Raw genomic sequence first — 19,293 nt, forward strand, 5'->3', positions numbered from 1 at the left:
GTCTCGGCCTCCCAAAGTGCTGGGATTACAGGCTTGAGCCACCGCGCCTGGCCCGTGTTTCTCTTTATTGAACATAATTAGCTAAATTCAGCTACCTATGACCTAATTTTCTGTCAATTTTTGCAGTTTTAAAGACTCTGTATTCACTCTATTAAATTCCAATATTCCCATTTTTGCTTAGCTCTATTGCACAGAACAGACATCTCTCAGCAGCATTTTATTTAGCAGATCACTCAATCCTCTGTGATGGTTTCTTTCCTGAAATCCCAGGATATCAAGGTCTTTTGGTTTTTATTTTATTTGAGTAGTTACTCCATTTTAGTTCATGTTCTTTCTGCTTTTTCTTTCTAACTTTGTAATGATGAAACTCCAGAAATTCATCTTTAGTCCTCTTCCCTTACCTCTCTATACTCACTATTTTGGTGATATCATTTTATATTAAGTCTTTAAATTATGTCTGCATGCTAACAGACTCCTAATTAATATCTTCTGGACATCCTTCTACAACTCCTGAATGATTCATTTAACTGTCTACTCAATATTTCCTCTTAAAATATTGGCCAGGCACAGTGGCTTATGCCTGTTATTCCAGCACTTTGGGAGGCTGAGATGGACGGATCACCTAAGATTAGGAATTAAAGACCAGCCTGGCCAACATGGCAAAACCTTGTCTCTACTAAAAAATAAGAAAAGTGGCTGGGTGTGGTGGCTGGTGCCTGTAATCCCAGCTACTTGGGAGGCTGAGGCAGGCAGAATTGCTTGAACCCGGGAGGTGGAGGTTGCAGTGAGCAGAGATCATGCCACTGCGCTCTAGTCTGGGGGACAGAGCAAGATTCTGTCCAACCCCCAAAAAAGTAGCTTAATTAATTAATTCAGTAATCTAAAATCTTAAATTAAAATCACTGGAAAAGGTCTTAATGATTTAAATGGCTTTTACTTTATTGCAGTTGTTTCACAATATTTCTTTTTCTTACAAATTATTATATCCTGTATTAATGTCATCATTTTTATATAAAATATACATGAATAAAAAATGAAATTTCCTTTAATGTTCAATCGAGAAAAATAATTGCTCTTGCACTTTGTGGCCTCTCAGTAAATGTAATGTATAATAATCTGTATATGTAAAATTGCTTACAGTCCATTTTAAGTTCAGTTTTTTTTTAAGGAATGAACTTTGTTTTTCTACTATATTACACTACCAATGAAAATGTAACAGTATTTTTATGTAGCCAATCTGTTGTTTTAATACACTATCAAATTAGGTATTAGAGGAACTTTGATATATTTATATTTTATAAATTTACCTAATAGAGTGACAAGATGAGATATTACATTTTATTTAAGTTTGCCTTCCCCTTGTCCATTCAGTAAGGGATTTTTAGTCAAGTCTGAATCAATATGCTCTAATAACTCTTTACGGCAGTGTTCTTAGCACCCACTGTTAGCTCCACTGTCACATAAACGTATAAAGATTTCTCTCACATTCCAGACAAATAACATATGAGCAGATAGGATAAATACCTAATGTAGATGACGGGTTGATGGGTGCAGCAAACCACCATGGCACATGTATAGCTATGTAACAAACCTACATGTTCTGCACGTGTATCCCAGAACTTAAAGTATACATATTTTAAAAAGTAAATGAAACTAAACTTGCTAAGACCAAGGATAAACTTGTATTTGTTTACTCAGTAAAAATTTGAGTATTGTCTGTGCCAGGAACTTTTGAAAAGACCTTTACATTTGTATTTCTCAAAAATATAGTTGTAAGAAGGGAAATAAAACACTAAACTAAGCAAGAATATAGTAGCTTAAAGTAATAAGAAGAGTAAACATTTAAGTTGAAAGGTGATTAATAAAAAGACTTGGTCATGATGGGTGATCACCTTGTAGGCAAGCTCGATTGAGGGGTGGAGTGGGGTAGTTCATCGTAACAGGTAGGAGGATGTTATCAGTAATTTGTTATAGTATTCACATGAATAATGCAATAATTTTAAAAAATTATCTCTAGACTATGCACCTCCCTTTAGTGTTTCCCCTTTCACGGTGTGTGCCTGCCACTATGATCCTCTCCCCTTTAAATGCCATTGCTTCTAGATTCCAGAATCAGTTGGTACTAACGGACTACATAGCCCTCTTCCCTTATCTCTCTATACTCACTATTTTGGTGAATATCATGTTATGTTATATATTTAAATTATGTCTACATGCTATCAGCATCTTAATTAATACATTCTTGCCATCCTTCTACAAGTCCTGAATGGTGCATTTGACTATCTACTCAATATCTCCACTTAAAATATTAAAGTAGTTTAATTAATTCAGTTTTTCCAGAACCTTAAAATCACTGGAGAAGGTCTAATGATTTAAATGGCCTTTGCTTTACTGCAGATGTTTAACAATATTTCTTTTTCTTACAAATTATTACACCCTATATTAATGTCATCATTTTAATATAAGATATAGATGAATAAGAAATGGAACTTCCTTTAATGCTTAATTGAGAAAAATAACTCTTCTTGCAGTTTGTGTTCTCTTGGTAAATGCTATGTATAATATTCTGTAGCATGTTAAAATGCTTATAAACTAATTTGATTTGGATAACTGTGACTTCCTCAAGAAATAGAAAGAAGTTCAGTGTGGCTGAAGAATGCTGACAGCTGGCAGAATATGAGTTCAGATAAGTAGTCTTGGGGTAATTGATGTAGGGCCTCGTAGGACAGATATATTAAGATTTTGTCCTAAGAGCATAAATCTTGTCAAGTAGTTAATTGGGCACTTGAATCTGTTTTTCAGAAGAAATTTAGGACCACAGGTAAATTTTTTATACTTTGTTTCTACATAGCATTTAAAATTATAAAATTAAATATTTTCTCCACAAAAAAATATAGTGTTCTGGGGCACTGTAACATCAGAGAGTAGAACAAATTAGCAATGACAGTTGAGCAAGAGTGACCAAATCAACTGTGTCAAATACAATTGAGATTGGGAGAAAAATTACACCATTGAAGTGTTTGGTGATTTTCACTAGTGCAAATGATTGAAGTGGGTTGAAGAGAGAATGATGGTTATGTATAAGTACATTTAATAATTATAAAAAATAACTACATATTATGTTGGAAAGGCAACAGAGAGCTGGAACAGTTAGTGAAAATGAATATGACTAGTTTTGTGTTTGAAAAACAGAACTTCATAAATTGATTAGAATTAACCAAAATAGATTAAAAATTCAAAAAATTGGTAATATAAGAAGTGCTCATTGAAGTAGAGGAACCCCTTTGGCAAGAAAGATGGGATGCAAAATAGATACAGTGAAATCAACCCTTGATTCAAGCAGAAACACTTAATATATTGTAACAAAAATAAAGACTTTCAGATTATGTTCCAAATTCTTCTCTGTTCTTTTTGCTATGCCAAAGACAGTAACATGTATATGTGTGAGTTTGTGCATGTGAATGTCCTTGCATATCTTTTATTATATTAATACCTTTGCTGACTTAAAGCTTGCTAACAAAACTCTTTGTATTTACTTAAATTTTGTAACTTGAACTGTGAATGTCACAAGAGGGCTAAATGATCATGAATCTAAGTATTATTTAGGATAAATTTGTTGATCTTAGAAGCAATAAATATTATCTATGTGTTTCTCTTTTAATTGTATTTTTTTTTAATTTTCTTTTGGAGAAAAATAATCCTATTCCTTTTTTTTTTTTTTTTTTTTTTTCATACTGCTGCAATCTAGCTTTGTAGAGAAGACTATCTCAATAATGATGGCCTAGTATAATCATTAACTAATCAGACAGCCAGCAAATCAAAGGGGGGAAGATACATAGTCAAATGACTGTTAATGGATTGTGTTAGTGGGTTTGATTATTTTGGCCTTAGTCATTTGTAAATAAGAGTTTTAATTTTTTCCTTTGTAAAGATAACATACAGAATACATTAAACAGTGAGGATTTTTGCAGCTAGCCTTGGAGATACTTACCAAAGAGTAATTTGGAGAGGTAAAATAAAACATATAAATTTCTTGAGTGCAATCTGCTCTGTATATTTTACACTATGATTTGAAAATTCTCTTTTTATATTGATTTAGTCTTTGTAACTGTTTTTATAAATCAGATTTTTTAGTTGTAGCTATAATTTTTATGGTCATGAAGAGTCCGTATGTCACTGGTATCTGATCAATAGTCACTTTTCCAATGAAAAAGGTTGGAGACCTCACCCTTCCTTCTTGTACTGCTATTACTACCACAAGTAATCTTTTGCAATAATGTATTCAGTTTTACACAGAAAGACTTAAATCATGTAAAGTAGAGACAGCATCTGTCTTCTAAAGTTACATACTTGAATGTCCTTGTTATTTTATTGTGCTTGCTATTAGATTAACAATAACATATTCTTCTAAATCTAGGCAATATTCTATTATTTCATTGCAAGCTTTTTTTCTTCTACCTTTTGCTACAGAAAATAAATGTACGTGCACATAAACACTCACAAATACACACACGCATTGCTATATATTTCCCTTAAGAATCAGCAGGTTTGATTGTTAGGAAGTTTGAAAAATGTTTCCTTTTGTCTTAAAAGAGAAAAGCAATACCGGCCTGGAGCGGTGGCTCACGCCTGTACTCCCAGCACTTTGGGAGGCCGAGGCGGGTGCGTCACCTGAGGTCAGGAGTTCAAGAATAGCCTGACCAACATGGCGAAACCCTGTCTCTATTAAAAATACGAAATTAGCTGGGCATGGTGGTGCACGCATGTAATCCCAGCTCCTCAGGAGGCAGAGGCAGGAGAATCCCTTGAACCTGGGAGCCAGAAGTTGCAGTGAGCCAGGACTGTGTCACTGCACCCCAGCCTGGGCAACAAGAGCAAAACTCCGTCTCAAAAAGAAAAAAAAAAGAGAGAGAGAGAGAGAAACACTACCAATTCTGAGCTAGGAAGCAAAGTTTATCTGTATATCTCCAACCTTCTAAATAATCTCTGACCATGAAAAAACTGAATTCCCCTGAGCACCTTTTGACTTGATAATGTGTGCAATTATATTCTCTTGATTGTTAAACAACATACTTTTACATTTTAAGCCATTCATTAGAAAATAATATAGCAAAAATCTGATACTTATGGTTATTTTTAAAATTCATCTATAATAAATATTTAAGTACATACTACAAATAAATATCTAATGAATTCAATTAAAATCAGTGGAAATAATTGTTATAAAATGTTAAAACATGTTATTTATTTTATAGCAACATGGTACATTGTTGAATCCCAGAAAGAAAAACAGCAGAATAATAAGTAAATCAAATCAGGTAGCCTCTAACTAAACAATATATATATATTTTCAGTCATTCTCTAAAAGGACATAAATTTCTATATGTTTTCCAATACTGCTGAAATTGTGAAGCCTCTGGCTTTTTAGGAAAAATATGAAAACTATTACATAAAATTTCATTCATAACTTACTTTTAAAAATAGTATAATTCATTCTTAGATCATAACTCAGTTATCTATCACTATCATTTTTCTTTTTTCTCTGGTTCTGTCTACAGCAAAGTCAAATAACTGAATTTATTTCAGGATTAATTATTATATTTCAGTAGAGGACAGAGAGCAACAGTGTTGCTTCTGATTCTTTTTCATACCTTGTCTTCCTTTCCTGAGCTCCTTTTGTCTACCACTGCTCTAATCTAAAATCCATATCCTCTGTTATATTTTCTACACCAAATTACCATAACTTAATGTGCTAATTTATAATTAATAAAGAATATCCGGACCGGGCGCGGTGGCTCAAGCCTGTAATCCCAGCACTTTGGGAGGCCGAGACGGGCGGATCACTAGGTCAGGAGATCGAGACCATCCTGGCTAACACGGTGAAACCTCGTCTCTACTAAAAAACACAAAAAACTAGCCAAGCAAGGTGGCGGGCACCTGTAGTCCCAGCTACTCGGGAGGCTGAGGCAGGAGAATGGCTAAACCCGGGAGGCGGAGCTTGCAGTGAGCTGAGATCCGGCCACTGAGCTCCAACCTGGGCGACAGAGCGAGACTCCATCTTAAAAAACAAAACAAAACAAAACAAAACAAAAAAGAATATCCGATTTTCTCTATGTACTTAAGAAATAACAAAGCCCAGCTACACATAATGGGTCTACTAATAAAACACATGGGAGCGCAGAAATGATAGAACTGAAATATTTCCAAGTCAAGTTGTTCAGTTGCCTCCTGAACACAAGAGAAGGCTATTAAAGCTAAATTCGTTTTTGACACTAATCATTCTTTTAACATGTTCCCTTTGTTGATGAAGTCTCTTTCAACATGTTCCCTTTGTTGATGAAGTCTCTTTCATTGTTTTTATTTTTACTCTTTATTCTAGAAATGTTTTCATGCATTTACTAAATACAATCAGAGCTACTCCTTGCTATAAAAGTACTTACAGGCCGGGCGCGGTGGCTCACGCCTGTAATCCCAGCACTTTGGGAGGCCGAGGCGGGCGGATCACAAGGTCAGGAGATCGAGACCATGGTGAAACCCCGTCTCTACTAAAAAATAGAAAAAAAATTAGCCGGGCGCAGTGGCGGGCGCCTGTAGTCCCAGCTACTCGGGAGGCTGAGGTAGGAGAATGGCGTGAACCCGGGAGGCGGAGCTTGCAGTGAGCCGAGATTGAGCCACTGCACTCCAGCCTGGGCGACAGAGCGAGACTCCGTCTCAAAAAAAAAAAAAAAAAAAAAAAAAAAAAGTACTTACAGATTATATGGCTTAACACTGTCCTGGAAACATCTATTTTTTTAACTAATTTATTTTTGTCTTAAATATCTTTTAAAATCTTCTTTAACTGTTATACTCTTGTCTCGGTCAGTGTTTTGTTATGTTTTGGTGAGGAATTTTGTAAGCAGCTCACATTGAGTCTTTCAAATATTGTTCTGTCACTCACCTGAAATTCGTCATTTGCATATGCAGGAATTACCTTACAAACACACACAACAATTTATCAAGTCTCCTTCAAAAATTAGTCCAAGTACTGTTTCCTTTCGAAAGTAATTCCTTACCTCACTGGAAAAATATTTACCTCCTTTAAATATTGCTAGTATTTTAAAATATAATATTGTGTTTTGTTATATATTAATTAAACAATATATACAATTATTGTTACACTATAGGTACCATATTACATATGCATGTTTATATACACATATAAATATGTGCATGTATTTGTACGTGTGTGTGTGTATATATAGAGAGAGAGAGGGAGATATCTGTGTCTACACTTATATCGAGAGAGAGAAAGATTGACCATTTAAATTATGTGATTACTTCAGTATTATGTAATACTTTGATTTATGGTACTTTTAACGTTTCTACTGTCATGTATGCTATAATATTGCTGTAATATATTCTCAAAATAACTTCCCTTACAACTACAACTCTTCTATTTTTTTCCTATTTTTCTCTCATTCATCTAACATACTGTGTTTGAAATTCCACATATTCTATCTTCTCTTGGTGACAACACACAGACATCTCACGTGCATGTGTAAATACAACATATGCACACAAATCACTTAAAGGTCATAAACGACCTATATATTAATCATTGGAAAAAAACATGGACAAACCTTATATTAATGAATCCAAGATTGGCAAAACATGTTTCCTGACCATTTTCATAGCTTTTCACAAGGACCCGAGGTGTTTAGCAGCTTTGAAAGTCCATGTGCAAGTCTGTAAAATCTTTTATTCAATGAATTGTTTTTCACTCTAGTTGGACATTGAAGTAAATATCAAACCAACCCTAAGTAAAAATTGTACCCTTTTCCCCTTAGTGAAAGAAGATCTACATTTCTGTCAGACCCAACTGGAGTAAAATCCGATATTTAAAACTAAAGAAGGTGGTAATCATGCTGATTCTCAAAGTACTCATTTGTCAAATGGGAATAACAGTATCAACTACATGGAGATTTTATAGAAATTAAATAAGGTAAAATAATTTGGTAACTAAAAAAATAAATAAATCCCTTTAAGTTCCTATCATACTGCTGTTCTTCCATCCTCAGTAGCTTTAAAAGAACCTTCAAAATTGATTAATTCAGGTCATTTTTATGATCTTCCAGGTTAGAGATCAAACAGGGAAATGGCACTCATTATTGCAGAAATATCTCTGTGTATGTTCATATCTGGCCAACCTATGGTTGCAGGAAAATCTGATTTTCTACTAGCTCTATGAACTTCGAAAATCACTTAACCTCATTGAGCCTAATATTCCTCTATGTAATACAATTAATAATCTTTACTTTGCATCTTTTTTTAATATTATAAATATATGCAATATGCTTATAATGACACATAATTCATTAACATTAGTTATGGAAGTAGTAACCTCTCTTTTATATGAAAATATTTTGTAAACAGAAAATATTTTCATTCATTCCTCCTGCGCATCTGTTGTGAAAGTACATATAAAGTTATAAGGTGTAATAGCCCCAATTTGAGAGACGAGGAATGGAGAATAGGCATATGCTACATTTATATCTATTGCACACTGATTAAAATTCTGTTAAATTCTGTTAATAGTTACATCAAAAGAATATTTCATACCTTAATTTTAATAAATATTACTTCACTAAGCAAGATAAAGCAGCTGAACCAATAAGAAATAAAATTCCACATATAATATATAGTCTTAGGAACAAAAAAGTCAACAGGACATCTCTGATCTGATGTAACCATTTAATGACATGCACAGGTGGCAGAATCTCCCTATATCTGATGACAGAAGAGTAGGAAATGAGAGCATAAAAGAATGACATACCCTAGGAAAAGGCATCTGGTCACATTCTTGGCCTACTCTCATATGTGTTCTACTGTTTCTGATTTCGTGGTCAACATAACTCTAAACTCCCCACATTTCAACCAACAGTAGAAATGGGTAGAGAATAATGACTATGCCAGAGTCAAAGGTACCCACTGTCACAGCATCTGTCATTAACTGATAGCTATCATTGGCTTTCTGGCTAATAGTTATCATTGGCTATTTCCTCCCCAAAAGATTACCCTCCCAGACTCTAATAGGTACTACCTGTCATTAGAACCTAAGGTGGGAGATTTACAAAAATTCAGTACTTAGCATTGAAATTTCTTCTTTGTCTTGTTATGTAAATGCATGTTTCCGCTTCTTTGTAAGAGCCTGTTGTTATGATAGCCTCACATAATTTGAGTTCCATAAATTATTTTTCTCTTTTTTTCCTGTACTCATCTCAGCAGCCAAAGGAAATATAATTATCACCCTATTTATAAAGCTTCTCTTTTTTCAATTATGGTAATGTGTTTCTAACTTTCCATTCTTAATATATGACCATAAATCCCACTTCTACACTTACTGTTATCACTTCATACTGGTCTACTGTTCTTTAACTAAAAGTCCTAATTCTGTTTTACATTTTTAGTAACATATGGATTAGTAAAAATGTGATTGTGATTTAGATTCAAATGAGGAATCTGATGAATGATATAAGCCTCCCATCTCCCTCACACAAATTATATATACAAACAAGTTTACCCATCAACTTAGAGGTTAGGGTCACCTTCAGGCTTATTTTTGGATAAATTTACCAGCCAGAAACCCTGAATTAACAATGCTGTACATAGAGAATTTTGTAGCAAATTAATTTAAACTTACAAGACTCAGAATCAAAGAGAACTAGCCACTCTTCCTCTAAGTTGAGTGAGCTTAATGATCTTATTAATTTTTCTGTACCCTACTTAACTCATCAATAAAGTTAAGTTGGCTCACTTGGTGTCTAGAGGCTCCTTAGCTCCAATTATTAAATATTCCATAATTCTAATTGCTAAGTACTGTTTAATCATAACTCTCTACTATTCAAGTATGTTTTATTCCTCTGCAGAGGCTGAAATACCATGCATTGAAGCTTTGAAAATCACACAGAATATGCATTTACATCAATGGATGATCACATTAATACATCTTAGGTCAAATAATTGATAGGAGACACTGTATTATGATTAGGCATTTTACATGTATTATCTAACCGATATTCACAAAACTTTTGTATGGCAGTATGATCATATTTTATAGATAAGGAAACTGAATATCAGAGAAATTAAGTGATCTTATCATAATCATATAAGTGGCCATAAGTCAATCAGTGGCAGAGATAGGATTTAGATCCATGATCCATCATCATACATCATTTTCCACCATCACATTTCAATTAAAAATAGTATTTGATAAAGACATTTAAAAATGTGAATACATAATTAAAATGTGTTTTGATGTTTACTTTTAATATAGGGTTTTTCAGTACGTTGAATCTATTGAAAGAGCATCACACATCATTACCTGTGGTGGAAGCAGTGGCAATCTTATAAAGGCAAGGAGCATGCTCAGGTCGTTGCATCTACTCTGCATGTCATACTTGACCCACATCATCAATGCATGGAAAATGGTTTCTTCATCAGGAACATTGACATCATCACTGGCCAGTAGTTTGTGGAGCTCCTCAGCTGGAAGGAGTAAAAACTCTTGATTTCTGATAACTTCCATTATGTTTTCCTGCAGGGAGAAAACATCTTGGCATAAATTCTGTTTCACTTTTATTTAGCTAGTAAAGCATTTCAGAAAGAAATAAGAAAAGTAGTCAATAACCTTTGTTCTCATTATAACATAATCCTTGAGACTCAATCCTTCAGAAACTAGAAACTGTTAAGATGAAAGCATTGTAATTGTAATTGAAGTGTAAATGTATCCCAGACAGCACAGATCTTGTAATAAGTGGAGGATTATAATGCTGAGCTTTGTTATGCAGGCAGAACGTACTAAGTGATTAAATGTTCAAGTTTCAAGTGTACTGCTATATAAGATTTGGTGAACAGGAAAAAATAACATTTCACATTTTTAAAAGCTTATATATATATAGACATATATATGAGAATCAGAAAATGACACTAAAATTGTATAGATAAAAGTAGCACTATAAGATGCACCATTGTTTATTCAAAAGAGAAAGAGTAGGACATATAAGCCACTGAAGTCACAAAATCCAGTATGTTCCACTCTGCTATTATCTCTTTTCCCTCCCTCCTTTCATGACAATTTATTTGGCTTAATTCATATTCCCATTTATTTTCTTCCTGATTGCTCCCATAACCTCTTAATTACTCTGCCTAACTCTATTCTTAGATTCTCAGTTTCATCCTCTATCATGATGCCGGAATAATATTTCCAAAACATAAATGTGCTCGTGGTTTTATTCTGAAGCTTTTGTTTTGTTTTGTTTTGTTTTATGATTTCTCCTTATCTTTTGGTTCAAATTTATTGCTTTAGCAAGCTGCTGTTCATACCTTTTCTGGTTCTCTTTGTTTTTCAATTTGCCATCTTGTTTGACATGTCCTCCCTCATTTACTCCATTACTTAAAATGACTTTTATCAACCTTGCTCTTCTAAATTTCTGCCACATTCCAAGATTCAATTTAAGAGCTACCTATTATATATGGCTCCTCAAGTTTCTATTGAGTCCCATTTGAGCTGGTGATGCCTTCACTATCCCCTTATGGTGTGTAGTGGGTGTATCTCTGCCACAGCAGATACCACATTGCAGCCTAATCTTTGGTAAATGTAGAAATCTTTTCACAAATTTTAAGCTGTAAGACCCTGATTTATATAACCTTGTATATCTAGATCCTGGCACAAAGCCTAGAAAACAGCAGAGGAGCAGTACATATTTGCTGAATACATGAATTGATAATCTCTATAGAGAAAAATAAAATTGTAGAAACAGCACAGGATAGTACAGTGCTTTAACAACATGTTTTTAAAACTACTTGTCAAAAACTCTCTTACATTTTAAGCAAAAAGTCTTCTGTGGACGATACATGTTTAGAGAGAAGACAGAGATTCCGTTGTTTGGCCTTCTCTGCTCCACCTCTCCCCATGTCTCGTGGGATAGCTCCACTATATAACAAACACTTCTCAGGTTCTAGTTTTAAAGCCACCGTGGTGGCAGCAATATCCACAGGACACGTATTTTAGTATAAAAACTGCAGTAGAGTGACACTAAGACTCTTGCAAAGAAGGTATTGTGACTATGCTAAACAGAGTAGAGGAGTCAGCAAGTAACCATTAATCTGTATGTTAGAGCAGTTTCAAATTTATTTTTTGGGGAGAAACCTGGCCTGTGTTATAGTATATCCTTGGAGCTGAAGTAACCTCAGCTTTCACAAAAGGGCACTAACTTACTTTCTTTCAGGGTGTCTGTCATACATTTATATTAATTGCATAATAATAATAATACAATTTGTAAATAATGTCTTTATTTATATTAATTGACTTCCCAGAATAACTGAAAGTAGTTATTTTGGTTCCAGGAAATTGTTTTGTTCTTTGTGTTTCCTTTGGGCGCTATGTAAATTATAGATGTCCAATAACTATTCACGTAATTAACAAATTAAGTGTTCTGGGATGTTTTGCCATCAGATTTTTCAAAAAAAAAAAAAAAACTACATTAAACTAAAGATGTTCTGAGGAATCTTTGAAAGATTTGTCCATCTGTTTTTCCAGTTACTAAAAAATCTATGCCTCAATTAAAATACACACAGAACTCTATAGCTAGGCCATCAGAATATAGTGAGTGACATCATAAAAAACAGCTCTCTGAAACTCCTAGTGGTATCTGTCATAAAGATACTGTTCAAGGCATATTTCATTATATTTTATAGTGTCCTCTTTATGATGACCCTTGGGAGAAGTTTCTTTCAGGTTTTAGTAGAAAGAATAATTGCACTTCTCCTGAGTAAATTGGTTTGCTTTTATCATGGATGTTGTAAATTATGAAATTCATCAGATTTCTCTTTTTATTTGGCCTCCAGAAAACTTAAGAGTCAAATTGAAATCTATCTGGTAGGAAGGCTATAGACTTTTATAGTTTGATTTCTTTTTCAGACAGTTCTGATAATAGTTTCATTTAATACCGCTAGAGCAGCTTTTCTTTTCTTTTTCTTTTTATTTCTGCATCTAACTTAGAGAATATTCCAGTAATTTTGTATTTTTAGAAGTTACACTAAATCCTTTGGTACCAGCAGCAGTGTTTCTACAAACTGCTGTAAGTAAATGGGACCTTAGGAGCTGGTATCAGATCTTTCACACTTACCTACATATTATTACGTAGGTGTTAATTTTTTTTCTTCTACATTTTATTGAATTTCTCAAGTTCTCCTTGCTGTTTTCTTTTTTCCATCAAGCCTCATTTTAGTGATACTTTGTTTATTGTACCTACAATGTAGGTTCTGGAAATTGATTGTTTTAACATCAATATGTGTTATTGCTAAAAGAGGAAATATAAATTCAATTAGTTTCTTACATTGCTTGCATATGTTAGCAAACTCCTTATTGTCTATGAAGATCATATAACAAGAGGCCTGGTTGCCTTTTGTACAATCTCTTTCTTAGGTTTATTCAATCATCCATTCGGCATAGGTTTATTGAAACCCTGATATATGGCCCTGGTAATCATCGTAAGGACAAAATGGATTTGAATAAAAAACTCGCCGTGTGGGAGACACCTATAAAAAGTGCAGTATCTGGAAAATGATAGTAGTCAACTGTAGAATCCAGCTTTTCAAATGTACCTAGAATATTAGAAAGGGGTTTAAACCAGAAAATGGGAAATGGAGACATATGGTATTCTGGCCAGTGAAATCCATATAAAGACATAATAGCAGGGAGTATAGGATGTGATGCCATAGTTGAATATATTGAATCTCATATGAACACACATACATACATACACCCATTTTCTACATATGGGTTAAAAATGCTTGTTATAAAGAAAGATTTTGGCAACAAATGTAAGTTGCCATTTCATAAAACAGGATAGTTACAAAAATAAAGGCTAAACTACTATTTACTCTGGTTTCTTCATAACATTTTAAAATAATTTTTCTAGCTAAAAAAATGTAGTTTTGTTTTATCCTGAATAGACGGAAGTTTTGTACCGGTTTTTTGTTTGTTTAATGATTTCCTGGACTTAATATAAACATATTTTCTAATATTCATTTCTTCTGTGCATTAATTAAATTATGGTCTCCCCCGATTAATTATTGTTAATAATATAAATATAACTGTTTTGAAATTTTATTAGAAATGTAACTTTTTTATCTGAAAATTAGCTGAAAACTAATGGTACTATTGTATCAAACAACATAAGTAAATCCTTTCAACTATAATCTTTTTGTTATTAGGTTTAAAATATGGATATTAAACTATAGCAACATATTTTATTATCATTTAAATAACTTTAATTTTGTTTACTTAATGAGCAGCTAATATCAAACCAACACATTATGTACTATATGTTTAACTTAAGAAATCTCTCTTTCATGGAAGTCTACTGAGTTAAGACTTATGTCTTACCATCTTATATTCTGTGACCATTAGTTAATTACAGTCAACTCCTAGTCACTGTTCTAAGCATTATGGAAGGAAGATAAATCCTTTGTCAGACCACTGCACAATCTCTGGTTTCATTTCAATGCACCAGAGGCTATAGAATTTATTTAATTATCTGTCTAAATAGTTATTGGTTAGAAAGATGAGTTCTTAGGAGGCTCATAATGCCAAGTACCTGTAAAAACAAAAGGGGATACTGGAATTTGGCTACATCCTCTAGTTGAGGTTGATTAGGTAAGTATGAAAAATATAGTCTTTGGGTCTAATGTTTTGGGTCAAAGATTTAAAAATTTCTAATTCTGTAAGCATCCTTTGCAAGCGAAGTTTTGAGGGTTTCATGATATATGCATGGTTCTACTATTTTAAGGATTGAGATTGAAAAATTCATCTTTTGACTTCGGAGGCAATGTTTTTCCTGTTATGTTATGTACTAGATTGAAATGAAATTTTCAGTCTTCTATTTCATTGGATCCAAAGATACAATGTAGGCCACAGTGGCTGTTTCCCCAGAGGGCACAGGTGGTAAACCTTAGCCACAGCTTTGGTGTTCTTTACCAAACAGCTTTTTCATTTTTTACAACAAGGCCAGGTTGATAATTTTCTAAATCTTTAAGATCTGCTTCCCTTTTGATTTTAAATTCTGTCTTTGAATTATTTCCATTTTCTTGAAATTTACTATAAGCAGTTGACGGAAGCAACGTGGCTCCTTCGATACTTGGCTTAGAGATTTTTTCTGCCAAGCATTTTGCCACTCACAATTTCTTCTTTCCACAAAATGCTGGGATGCAAATACAATTCAGCTAAGTTCTTTGCCACTTTATAACAAGGGTCACTTTTCCTTCAATTACCAAAAACCTATTCCTCATTTCAATCTGAGACCTCATCAGGATGGCCTTTACTGTCATAGTTCTACCAACATTCTGATCGCAATGACTTAGGTAATCGGAGACTTTCTCTACTGTTATCTTCTGAGGTCTCACCTAAATTTCCCTTTGTAGTTTGTTCAAGGCAATATCAGTTTATTCTAGCATGCATTTCAAAACTCCTCCAGCCATTATTCATTACGTAGTTCCGAAGCCTCTTCCACATTTTTAGGGATTTGTTATAGTAACTCCTTGCCCCTCAGTATCAATTTCTGTCTGTCTTATTTTCTGAGCTGCTATAAAAACTATATTAGACTGGATAATTTATAAACTACAGAAAATTTTTGCTCACAGTTTTAGAGACTGGAAAGTCCAAGATCAAGGCACCAGCAGATTTGTTGTCTGGTGAGGACTCCTTCCTTATAGATGGCATTTTCTTGCTGTATTCTCAAATGGCAGAAGGAGCAAACAAGCTTCCTCTGGCCTGTTACAAGGGCACTAATCCCATTTATAAAGGCAGAGCGATCTCATTGTTCAGTTCCTGCCTATGAGTGAGAAGATGCGGTGTTTGGTTTTCTGTTCTTGTGATAGTTTGCTGAGAATGATGGTTTCCAGCTGCATCCATGTCCCTACAAAGGACACAAACTCATCCTTTTTTATGGCTGCTTGGACTCGGGAAGGGGAACATCACACACCGGGGCCTATCATGGGGAGGGGGGAGTGGGGAGGGATTGCATTGGGAGTTATACCTGATGTAAATGACGAGTTGATGGGTGCAGCACACCAACATGGCACAAGTATACATATGTAGCAAACCTGCACGTTGTGCACATGTACCCTACAACTTGAAGTTTAATAATAATAAATAAATTAAAAATAAAAATAAAAAAAAATAAAGGCAGAGCCCTTATGATCCAAATACCTCACCATGTCCTTTAGCTTTTAATATAACCACAGTGGGGATTAGGTTTTAACATATGGAATTTGAGGGGACACAAATCATAGCAGCATCCCTTCCAAAGGTTATATTTAACATTAACCTAAGAATATGACCTCAGGTGGAAATAGGGTCTTTGCAAATATAGTTGATTAAGTTAAGAAAATGTCATACTGGATTGGGATGGACCATAATCTAATGACTGTGGTCTTTCCAAGAGACATTTTGAGACATACAGATACACAGTGAGTAGAACTCAGTGTGAAGAAATGAGAGACACAAAGGGAAGAAGACTATCTGAGATGGAGGCAGAGATTGTGTGTAGTTATGCTACCACAAACTGAGGAATAACAAAGACTGTCAGTAACAGAAGCTGGAAGAAGCAAGAAAGGATTCTTCTCCAGACACTTTAGGAAAACACATGACCCCAGGAACAATGTCTTTGAATTTCCAGTCTTTAGAACTGTGAAAAAGTAATTGTAATGTATTTTAAGCCACCCATGTTGTGGAATTTTGTACAGCAGATGTAGGAAACTAACACACATCGTTGGAGAAATGTATAAAAATTATAATTTTAAAAAACTGACTTTAAAAATCTCAAAAACTTAAGAAAGCATCACAACTATTTCCAATCTTTAAGAATTTCTAAGTTATTTCTTTTATGGAGTAATGCCTTTAAGAAATACTAGTTTTCCCATGTCCCTTATGGAGGATAGCAAATATCAAGAGTTGTAAATACAATCCAGGTGAGCACCTTGAGAGTAAGGCTGCATATATGTGCATTTGTTGCATAGGTCATATATATATGTACATATATATATATATAATTTTCTATTGCTTTTGAGAATTTAAACTTTCTAAAAATACAGAGTTGAGAAAGGCATCTCCCTTCAAGTATCAAGTGTTTTTAGTAATAATTACTTTATTGTTGCTTCACTGACATATTGCTGTCAAGATTCTAACTTTTTCAGGCTTTAAAACAAATTTTCCTGGGCTTTTGATTATTTGCCTTGCCTGAATTTTTAATCCCTATGTCAAAGTTGCTGACTGAACTGTTGAACACTACCTTAGAATTTGAAAGGGAATGGAAACTCTTTATGAGATTGTCACAACTTGTTATTTTACTGGGGAGAATGCTGAAGCTGAGAGGAGCGCACATATAGTCATACTCATGGTCAAGATAAGGCTAAGATTAGAAATGCAGCCTTTTGTCCTTAAGTCTATGACACTTCCCATTATACTACCTGGCCTATCTATTATTTGATTTTTTTTTTTTTCCTGGTTCTCCTCATCCATCTATTTTGAGCTTAATGTCTTACTTTGACCTATGTGACATATATGCACCCTTACTCTTGAGATGCTCACCTGGATTTTATTTACAACTCTTGATATTTCTGGGTCTCACAATATGGTATGGTGATTATGGGTGATTTAATTTGGAGAGTTGGACAGGATTTAGATGTCAACGCTGCTACTTACTGGCTGTGTGACATTAGGGAGTTGGGTTTCTTATATGTAAATGAGAATGAAAACAGCATCCATGATAATGCATTCTTATCAGAATTAGGTATGAAGACTAAATTAAATTTACTATCCTTAGAGGAGTGCCTGTCTCATAGAAAGGAACACGTAAGTGTCAGCCATTACTATTCTGCATCTGACCCTACCCTTCACTTCAACCTCCTCTTGCTAGCTCTAGAGGCTACATTAACATTATTTTCTCTATTTTTCTGATTATTCAGGCATTCAAGCTGATGGGTGAGGATAACCAGAAAAAAATTAATCAAATAGATAGGCCACGTAGTATAATGAGAAGTGTCATAGACTTAAGGACAAAAGGCTGAGTTTCTAATCCTAGCCTTATCTTGGCCATGAGTATGACTATATGTGAGCTCCTCTCAGCTTCAGCATTCTCCCCAGTAAAATAACAAGTTATGACAATCTCGTAATGAGTTTCCATTCCCTTTGAAATTCTAAGATAGTGTTCAACAGTTCAGTCAGCAACTTTGACACAGGGATTAAATATTCAGGCAAGGCAAATAATCAAAACATTCAATTTATGTTTTACGGGATTCTTTCTTTATGCGTAGTATATGCTTAATACTAGAAATACAGAAATTAATAAAAGAAAGGTTCTGGCCTTAAGAATTGTACTTTCTAGTGAGGGGGACAGTATAGTATTATAAGATAATTACATCCATTTATAATGAGAAGAAAAATTTAGTGATTTGAAGAGGATGACAACAGAAGTGAAATAAAAGAGACCAGACTACATTTTTGTCCTTTCTGCAATAACAATTTCCAAAAAAGAAAATGTTTGTAATATATCATAGATTCAAAAAGCACTAAGAAAATACTGGTGTCATCTGGTCCAATTCTCATTATCTAGACAGAATATCAAATAGGAATTACCACTATCTAACATATCCTTAAATTAGAAGCATTCTTTGAAATCACTTAATTTAATTCACAATCCATGCACTTTTCTGTGCACTGATTACTCAGTAATTATTTTCAGTGATGGAAAACCCATGACCCTGTGAGGAAGCCCCTATCACTGCTGAATAGCTCTATTAGAAAATTGTCCGATTTTTGAAGTAACATCTGCCTTCTTGTAATTTTCTTTCATCCAAGGGCAAATCAATTACTATTCTGTTTATCACCTTTGTAAATGCCTGCAGATTAATATTTTTTCTTCTATATATATATGTGTGTATATATATGTATACACACACACACGTATCTCATTGTAAAGGCTAAAGAACTACCATTCTTTATCTGTATAAAAGGTCCTAATTTTCAAAACCAGGAAAGGATACTAGAACTAAATATATAGTTTTAGTTGAAACTATATATGTCTCTGAATATACCTGCATTTTTCTTATTGCTTTAGAAATGATAAATAAAACAACAATCAGCAGATATTTTTGACTATATGTTGCTTATATGCATACATTTTAATCATATATACACAAACATATACTTGTTTAATTAATATTATTTAAATTACACGACAAAGAAAAGTATTC

The 19,293-nt window shown here is 33.8% G+C and overlaps 1 protein-coding gene across 2 annotated transcripts in view; it reads right to left on the reverse strand.

Annotated features, from left to right (window-relative positions):
* KLHL1 (kelch like family member 1) overlaps positions 1 to 19,293 on the reverse strand; it is a 790,359-nt gene that overhangs the window by 169,420 nt on the left and 601,646 nt on the right. For both annotated transcript variants that reach the window (XM_038007727.2, XM_007960556.3), the window contains exon 5: positions 10,361 to 10,573. In XM_038007727.2, coding sequence (XP_037863655.2) covers positions 10,361 to 10,573 — 213 coding nt within the window. The remainder of the gene's footprint in view (positions 1 to 10,360; positions 10,574 to 19,293) is intronic.

The sequence above is a fragment of the Chlorocebus sabaeus genome, chromosome 3 (genome assembly GCF_047675955.1).
Source record: "Chlorocebus sabaeus isolate Y175 chromosome 3, mChlSab1.0.hap1, whole genome shotgun sequence".
Classification (NCBI taxonomy): Eukaryota; Metazoa; Chordata; class Mammalia; order Primates; family Cercopithecidae; genus Chlorocebus; species Chlorocebus sabaeus.